This window comes from Gossypium hirsutum, chromosome D08 (genome assembly GCF_007990345.1).
Source record: "Gossypium hirsutum isolate 1008001.06 chromosome D08, Gossypium_hirsutum_v2.1, whole genome shotgun sequence".
Taxonomy (NCBI): Eukaryota; Viridiplantae; Streptophyta; class Magnoliopsida; order Malvales; family Malvaceae; genus Gossypium; species Gossypium hirsutum.
This window is the reverse complement of record NC_053444.1, coordinates 67,516,432-67,525,933: the sequence shown is the minus strand read 5'-3', so window position 1 is coordinate 67,525,933 and position 9,502 is coordinate 67,516,432. Positions and strand designations below refer to the sequence as shown.

Below are 9,502 nucleotides of genomic sequence, written 5' to 3'. Positions count from 1 at the left end.
TTGACAATGGTTCACCTCACCAAAAATGTAAGCCACAATCTGAAACGAAAAACAAGTCTTCGATGACTAACAAAATTTAAGTCAAAATGTCACTGTTGTTTGGCCAAGTCTTTACCTACACCAACAACACACTCTCTCAGCAAATAACACTTTAGGCAAAAGTAACATTTAGTCTCTTAATTTGATATTTTTATTTATTTTAGTCTTTAATTTTTTTTCTATATTAGTTTGCGAACTTGACAAATTTGTTTTTATTTGATCTCTAAACATGAATTTTATTAAAGTATGTTGATGTAACACTCGAAAATTGTGCCACATCATCAATTGATGATTTTTTTTAGACAAATAAAGTTTTTCATAACTTTTAGACGTTATATAATTTTTTTAAAAAAATTTCTAAGTGATGACATAATATAATATTAAAGTGTCATATCACCGCACTTTAATGCAGGAACGAAGGGCGAAGGGCAAGCAATGGTCCTGACCCATTTAAAATGAAAATTATGCTTTTAGCCCGTGAAAAATTATAAAATTTAAAGTAAATAAATGATAAAATTGTAGTTTGGTCTCTCAAAAAATGATAAAATTTTGATTTAATCCTTTTAAAAACTATAAAGATATATGTGAATGCAGTGGTGATATTGCATTTTAATGGAATCCAAATTTAATGATCAAATTAAAAAAAATTATTAAATTTAGAAACTAAATATTAGTTTTTATCTTTCACTTTATTTTCCATCATTCAAACTATTGACAAGCTGTTTTCCACCAAACATTTGTTAGAACTTTGCTATTTCATCATTTTTGGTGTTGAAAAACAAAAACAGGGTTTAATTAACATGATTTTAGAATTCAATTAAATATATAAATCAATTTAACGAATCAAGTGAGAAGCCTCAAATGATTTAAACGTTTTTAAACCCTAAATGTAATTAAGAGTATTAAAGCCAGATAATGATCATCCATGCATGACATCACTAACTTTAAGAAACCAATGCAATAAATATTGGTTAAATTATGATTTTGGTACCTATATTATATTATATTATATTCAATTTTACGATTTAATTTCGGTTCATTTATTATTAATGTTATGTTGTAATCCACTAGTGTGCATTTTTTCTTTTTAAGAATTCTAAACTTGAAATTCCCTTTTTCATTTGAAAGGTTAGTTTATGGTTACTAAAATAGTTATTTTTATTAAAATTTTTTAAATCTAGTTGAATATTATGATTTGAATATATATTTTTTAAATTATACAATAGTTGACTAAGGGATTTTTGGGCAAGACATATAATAATAATAACAATATACTATTATTATGATAAATTAAAATTATAATAAATTAAAATATAGAGACAAAATTATGATAAATTGAGTAGTAGTAGTAGGAAGAGGAGAAGGATTAAATTATGATAAATTAAAATATAGAGACTAAATCTTTAAATTGAGTATAGTACAGAAATGAAAATCAAAATTTAACCATAAATATTTAATTTCTTTGAAATCAAGTAAATGGTTAATTCAAAACTTCTCATAAATACTGAATGAATAAATTTGTATTCATTTAGTTGGAAGAAATATTAAATTTATATTATTATGATGATGTTTTTATTTAATTGAAAACTTCATAGAAATATTGAATATATACAATATTTAATTGTTGTTAAATAAAGATAAAAAAAATTGTTCAAATTTCATCATTTATGAGGTAAGATTAGATATATTTATGAATACTTCGAGTTTTTAATAAAAAAATTTCATCATTCATGATTCAAAATCAATTTTTCTTTGTCGGATTTTCTCTATAAACAAGTGTTAAGTTCTTTAATTCTCAAATATTGATATGTATTCTGTAACCAACTCTTGATTTAGTTGAAAATCAAGTTAACTATTTCCACATGAATGTCATGTTTTATTTTATTTTTTTAAAATGGAGTATGTATTTTAAACGTGTAAAAGCTTCATAAATGGTAGATCTAACTATTCTCATTCTTAGTCTACTACTTATATTATTGGTTGGATCATTAGCATCCTATTAAGTTGTAAATTGTTATTAATCTATCTAATCTCTGAATTGCTTGATAAACAATTTTTGCATGCCATTAAACAATTGCAGGTATTCCATAAAGAATGCCTAATTTGGGTATTAATGTTCAAAGAAGTAAGACAGGGTGTTTTAATTTGATTGGGTCTAGGAATTGAAGAAGGATACTAGTTGTGTTAAGTTATTGGATTAAGATGATAACATTAATAAGTAGCCACAACGTTGATTTTGGCTTTAGACAAAGGTATCTACCTATACTTGTGAGAATGTTACAATCAAAACTCCCACGTTCTGGTGTCAAGGCTATGCCTCATATTGACAACAAGCTAAGGACACTTAGGAAGGAGTGGTCAATTGTACATAGACATGATTTATGGCAAGCACACCAGCGGCTTTGGATGGAATAGCACAAGGAAAGTGGTGACAGCTAAGCAAGTGGACTTGGGGGTGTGCAAATTTTGGGTAAAACCAAATTAATTTGGTTAATCAGTCGGTTAACCGAATTAACCTGGTTGGGGTCGGTTAATAATTTTTTTGGAATTTCGGTTAACGATTAATTCGGTTCGAAATTGATCAGTTAACCGAATTAACCGAATTTAATAAATAATATTATAATATATAAGTATTAGGTCGGTTTGATTAATTTATATTAATTTTTTGGAAATATAAATTAATCGGTCGGTTAAGTCGGTTAATTTTTTATATGTTTTATACTTGTTTTAACCAAAAATAAAAAAAATATAATTTTCAAAATTTAAGTTTTAAAATTTTTATTACAATTACGATTATCTTATTCCAAACACGATCCTCAGATCCTCGAGATAGTCTGGTATTAGAGCTAAGGAGGAGCAGGTATTTCTAAGTTTTGAAAATATTCAATTTATTTTCAATATTTCCGAGTTCTGGTTTAACTGTCTTCATTAACGTATTATTATTTTGCTGAGAATTGATTCACTGTCCAGTTAGCTATGGGTTAGGCGTGTCAAGGACAAAGTATCCCTGTAGGAAACTTTAATAATCCGAAAATCCAGATAGTAGAACCTCATTGTAGGAAATAAGAAAACAAAGAATGTTTCCTTTCATTAGAAGAATCAATCCTTCTGCAAGCTTTGTTTCCAATCAATCCCAAGAATCCGACCAAACCTCAAACAACACTGTTAATGAAAAAGAAGAACATTATGAAAATATTTTCCAAAGATTTGATAATTGGACTCTTCCAAGAGTTCCAACAAACCAATTCTACAAGAAAACAACTTTTGAAAATTTAAATGTTTTTTGCAGTTACATTATAAAAGCAAAAGGAAGGAGTTTACCTATTCAAAAAGAATATGAAATAATCCAATTATTAGATAGAGTCGTCATTAATAAACTCAAAGAACAAAGATAGAAATATGTTCATTTTGGACTAGTCCAGGTTGGTGTCAAACCTCTTAGTGTTGAAGCCACTAAAAATACCTCAATTTTAGTTGTGTTTAGAGACCAAAGACACATCATGTTTAATGACTTATGATTATGAACTATAGAAATAAGCCTATGTACTGGCCTGATACATATTAATTGTTATCCAAATTTTATGGTTTCTTTGATTGATAAAAATATTTTACAATCTTTGACCCTCCAAATACATACCCATAACTACAAAATGCTTCCTGGTACGGAAGTATTAACATTAGTCTATAGACTCCATTTCAAAGCTATGCATTCTGTTGTTAATACCAAGGCTTTACTCCAAAGCCCAAAAGGAGAAACCCTTTTAAGAGAGACAGATGCCACAAGATCTCATACCACAATCCCAAGAACAATACAATGGCATGAGATAAACCTTCTTGATAAGTGGAAACTTGAGGGTGCTACAGACCCTGTGGCACCAACTCTCATAAGAAATACTTTATTAAGTGAAATCTCTCAGCACCAAGATGGCACAGTTGAATTAAAATTCAACAGGCCACAAAGAATGCCTCCAAGATATTCCTTCGAAATAGGAAGTACCAGCACAGTTTTTAGGAGGTTAAATTTAGAAGAAAAGTCAAATCTAGAAACACAAACAGTAGATTTTAAGACAGCCAAAGCCTCTGTCTCTTCTATCCCATTTTTTGATTTGAGAACCAATTTCATTTGGATCTTGTGCATCTTGAATTATTGTATTTTTGGAGGACTTTGACGATGATGATGATTTCTCATTTTCTCCTTCATGGCAAATTTTATACCATGACTTAATTGGTTTTGAGGAAATTTGTGTTTTGGATGGTTCCTCTTTCATTTGTGAAAAGGCCAATGCTGCTTCTGGGGATTGAGAGAGGGACTCAGTCCATTTTTTAATTTGAGAACTAATTTCATTTGGATGTTGTGCATCTTGAATTATTGTATTTTTGGAGGATTTTGACGATGATGATGATTTCTCATTTTCTTCTTCATGGCAAATTTCATACCATTACTTAATTGGTTTTGAGGAAATTTGGGTTTTGGATGGTTCCTCTTTCATTTGTGAAAAGGCCAATGCTGCTTCTGGGGATTGAGAAAGGGACTCAATCCATTTTTTGATTTAAGAACCAATTTCATTTGGATATTGTGCATCTTGAATTATTGTATTTTTGGAGGACTTTGACAATGAAGATGATTTCTCATTTTCTTCTTCATAACTAAATGTTGTTGGGATAGAAGAGACAGAGGCTCTGGCTGTTTTAAAATCCACTGTTTGTGTTTCTGGATTTGACTCTTTTTCTAAATTTAACCTCCTAAAAGCTGTACTGGTACTTCCTATTTCGAAGGAATATCTTGGAGGCATTCTTTGTGGCCTGTTGAATTTTAATTCAACTGTGCCATCTTGGTGCTGAGAGATTTCACTTAATGAAGTGTTTCTTATGGGAGTTGGTGCTACATGGTCTGTAGCACCCTCAAGTTTCCACTTATCAGGAAGGTTTATCTCATGCCATTGTATTGTTATTGGGATTGTGGTATGAGATCTTGTGGCATCTGTCTCTATTAAAAGGGTTTCTCCTTTTGGGCTTTGGAGTAAAGTTTTGGTATTAACAATAGAATACATAGCTTTGAAATGAAGTCTATAGATTAATGTTAATACTTCCGTACCGGCAAGCATTTTGTAGTTATAGGTATGTATTTGGAGGGTCAAAGATTGTAAAATATTTTTGTCAATCAAAGAAACCATAAAATTTGGATAACAATTAAAATGTATCGGGCCAGTACATAGGCTTGTTTCTATAGTTCCTAATAATGAGTCATTAAACATGATGTGTCTTTGGTCTTTTAAGACAACTAAAATTGAGGTATTTTTAGTGGCTTCAACACTAAGAGGTTTGACACCAACCTGGACAAGTCCAAAATGGACATATTTGTATCTTTGTTCTTTGAGTTTATTAATGACGACTCTGTCTAATAATTGGATTGATTCATATTCTTTTTGAAATGGTAAACTCCTTTCTTTTGTTTTTATAACGTAACTGCAAAAAGCATTTAAATTTTCAAAAGTTATTTTCTTGTAGACTTGGTTTGTTGGAACTCTTAGAAGAGTCCAATTATCAAATCTTTGGGAAATATTTTCATAATGTTCTTCCTTTTCATTAACAGTGTTGTTTGAGGTTTGGTCGGATTCTTGGGATTGATTGGAAACAAAGCTTGCAAAAGAATTGGTTCTTCTAAGGAAATGAAACATTCTTTGTTTTCTTATTTCCTACAAGGGGGTTCTATTATCTGGATTTCTGGATTATTAAAGTTGCCTACAGGGATACTTTGTCATTGACACGCCTAACCCATGGCTAACTTGACAGTGTATCAATTCTCAGCAAAATAATAATACATTAATGAAGACAGTTAAACCAGAACTCGAAAATATTGAAAACAAATTAAATATTTTCAAAACTTAGAAATACCTGCTCCTCATTGGCTCTGATACCAAACTATCTCGAGGGTTTAAAAGGGTCGGTTAATTCGGTTAGTAGTAATTCGAGTCGGTTAACTGATTGAACACCCCTAAGTGGATTGGGATAAATTCCTTAAGGTGAATTTATAAATTATGATTATATATGAAATATGTGTTTATATTTAAATGCGTTAAATAATTTTTATATGAATATGAATGCAAAGTCATAAGAATGCGGAGCCATTAAAGAATAGAACATTGCCATACATTTCTTTAATATATTTAATATTTTATTATATTTTATGAGATAATTGTCATTACCTCAATCACTATTAGTGTAGAATATTTTCTTAAAGTTAAAATGATTTTTTTATTAATTTATCCTTAAAAGTTTCAAATTGAAAAAGAAAAAAGAGTTGAAATAAGAAATGTTGAAATTGGGGGAGGAATCAATGCATGGGGGAAAATAATAATTAATAATATATGAGAACTATAGATATTTAGTGATCCTCTTGGATCTCCCTATTTATTTGGTGTCAAAAAGGGTATCATCTCCCCCACCCCCCCCCCCCATTCCATGGCATCAACCATTATACCCTTTCTCCTTTCTTCTTTATATTTATTTATAAACAGATAGAGCAGTGGTGATTGACTCAAGAATCTGATATCAAACAAAGAACAAAACCAAACAAAACCCTGTTTTTGTTTTGTTTCTTTCTCTTTCCTGTTCTTGTTTTCTTGTTTGGTCATTGAAATTGAGATATGGGGAAAGGAAGAGCTCCATGTTGTGATAAAGAGAAAGTGAAGAGAGGTCCATGGAGTCCATCTGAGGATCTGAGGCTCATCACTTTTATTCAGAAACATGGTCATCAAAATTGGAGGGCTCTCCCTAAACAAGCTGGTCAGTCCTTTTTTTTCCTCCTTCTCTGATATGAGTTCAACGTTCTACCAATAAAAACTCGTTTCATTCCTAGATTTAAATGTTCAACCATTTGATCTAATTTTTTTTTCATTCTTCTTCAAACAATGTTTATGAACCCACACTACCATATACGAAAACGAAGATTCATTTATAATGATTTCTGAATTTTTCTAATTAATTTTTTAAAAATATTTATTGCATTTCGTTTATAAATATTTACGATAGTTTTTAAATGTCATTTTGTGGAGGAACGTATGATTAAATTTCGTAAATTTGATTATTTTTTTTATAAAGTTGACGAGTTGTTCAACCAGGCAATGACCAGAATGCAAAGTTTGAAACGTTCATTTCAATTAATTAATTTTCAGATACTTCCAATTTTTTTTCTTATTTGCTTAAAAAAAGGGGATAAATATTTAATATTATACACTGTCAATTTAACTACATAATAATAATAAGTCTTAGATACAATGAAAATTTCTTCTCTATATATGGTCACCTTGCAAACTTATAAATGTACTTTACAAATTAAGCAAAAAAATTCCATCTACTTTCCAATTTAATCCCATATTTAATGTCCATTCCATATGAGTATATGGTATTGCATTATCTTTGGATTATAATCGAATATTAAGTATTTGTTGAACAAAAATGTTTGGAGTCTTCATTACTTGTGATGTTTGAGTGCTTTTTATTTTCTATAATGTTTTTGGCATTATGTTTTGTCTCTATGTACTTGATTGTCGAGTGTTTGGACAGTTTTGTTGTTGAAATTAAATGGTCAAAATTAAACAATCTACCTCTTCTTTTCCTTTTGGTTCATACTTGTTAACATTTTTCAAACTCCCCCAACTTCCAAAATTTTCACCTAAAAGATGAGGTCATTAAACAATACAGGGTCAACATCAATCATTTACCTTATAATGGAAGAATCATGGCAAATTGTGGTTAATTAAAATTTTCAAATTTTGGGTTTAATTAAAAAAATTAAGACATTTTGAAAAAAAGGAAAAAATAGAATTTTTGAAATTGGGCTTGACTAAAATCTTAAGAATTGTGGTAGGGTTTATTTAGATTTCTGCGAGGCCCTTTTTTAGAGTTTTTCTTACGTTTCTCTAATTGAATGGTAAAGATTTTGAATTTTTTTAACTAATATTTTGAGTTGAATCTTATAAATTAAAAAAAAAAAGTAAAATTAAGGATATGATCCAATATAACTAATGCAAATCAATGTTAAAATTTGAAAAAAAGAATCTTTCCCTATCTAATATGAACATCTCAACATACCAAACAAAAAAAGTTGGTGTAACTTGTCATCTTTCAATGGTGGAATTTTGAAGTTAAAGACAAATGGGATATGTCACCATTGTTTTCTATCACTATCTCAACTAGAGAAGACTTTGAAATAAATTTTTGGTAGTAGCAATTTTAGAAATTGTTGTCGTTTTTTCCAATAATATTGTGTTGGTGAATCTAATTGTGTAGGCCTATTGAGATGTGGAAAGAGTTGCCGTTTAAGATGGATTAATTACCTAAGACCAGATGTCAAGAGAGGAAACTTCACCAAAGATGAAGAAGACACAATTATAAGGGCACATGCTACATTGGGAAACAAGTGAGTTTTCGAATTCGATTGTTTTCGTATGACGTGACATATAGTTTGATTAGGGTTTTTGAATCTAAAATTTGAAATTGTAGAGGGACTTAATAGCATGTTTGACCCTTTCTTGTCATATTAATTAGTAATTACTTATGTATATAATTAAAATTATTCCTTTAGGTGGTCCAAAATAGCATCATATTTACCTGGAAGAACAGATAATGAGATTAAGAATGTGTGGAACACTCATTTGAAGAAGAGATTGGGTTCAATGAATGGAAATGCTGATAAAAAAGATGAATCCATGGCCACATCATCATCGTCTTCATGTGTCACGTCAATGTCATCATTCAATGACAAAAAGACCAACGAGGCATTTGAAATGGCGGTAGTATCAGACAAAGCAAACCATGGCAGCCCGTCTGAGGAGCCGGAAGCCTTGTCGAGTTCTTCAATCTCTTCCAACGTCACTAATTCCAATCAGGTCAATGTTTCAAATCCAGAAATCCAAGAAGGTCCGTTGTTCAACTTCACAGGATGTTATTACAACACATCGGAGGAGGTGAACAAGCCTGAAACCGCCTTTGATATCCCGTTGGAGTCCGATTTGGAGTTCTGGAACATGTTGGATAGCTTAGTACCATTCCAACCCGAAGGAATCCAATCGCATAACGAAACCCAGTGTCCTGATTTCGGAGAAGCCGAAAACAAGTGGTTGCTTTACTTGGAACAAGAACTTGGCCTAGACCCAAAAGATGGTGGTTTTGAGGCTGAGCCACTGCTAGTTCCTGAGACGAATGGTATGGGCACTCTGGGTCATTATCACAACACAGTTCAGCCATATGAACCAAATTCAAAGCAGTAGCTTTTTTACTTCTTTTTTTTGAAGGACTTAAACAGTAATTTGACCATAGCATATCATGAATACACTATAGGTCTTTTACCTAACTTGTTCAGTTAAAATTAGGCCTTTTTAGATGTATGATGGATAAAATAAAATAAAAATATTCATCTGATCTTTGGGTTAATTAAATATTCCGTTGTTGGTTGAACTAA

The 9,502-nt window shown here is 30.5% G+C and overlaps 1 protein-coding gene across 1 annotated transcript; it reads left to right on the top strand.

Annotated features, from left to right (window-relative positions):
* Nucleotides 1-6,493: 6,493 nt before the first annotated feature.
* On the top strand, nucleotides 6,494-9,502 carry LOC107928276 (transcription factor MYB58). The gene is made up of 3 exons (XM_016859465.2): nucleotides 6,494-6,825; nucleotides 8,332-8,461; nucleotides 8,627-9,502. The coding sequence occupies exons 1-3, from the start codon at nucleotides 6,687-6,689 to the stop codon at nucleotides 9,309-9,311; spliced, it is 954 nt and encodes a 317-aa protein (XP_016714954.1). The 5' UTR covers nucleotides 6,494-6,686; the 3' UTR covers nucleotides 9,312-9,502.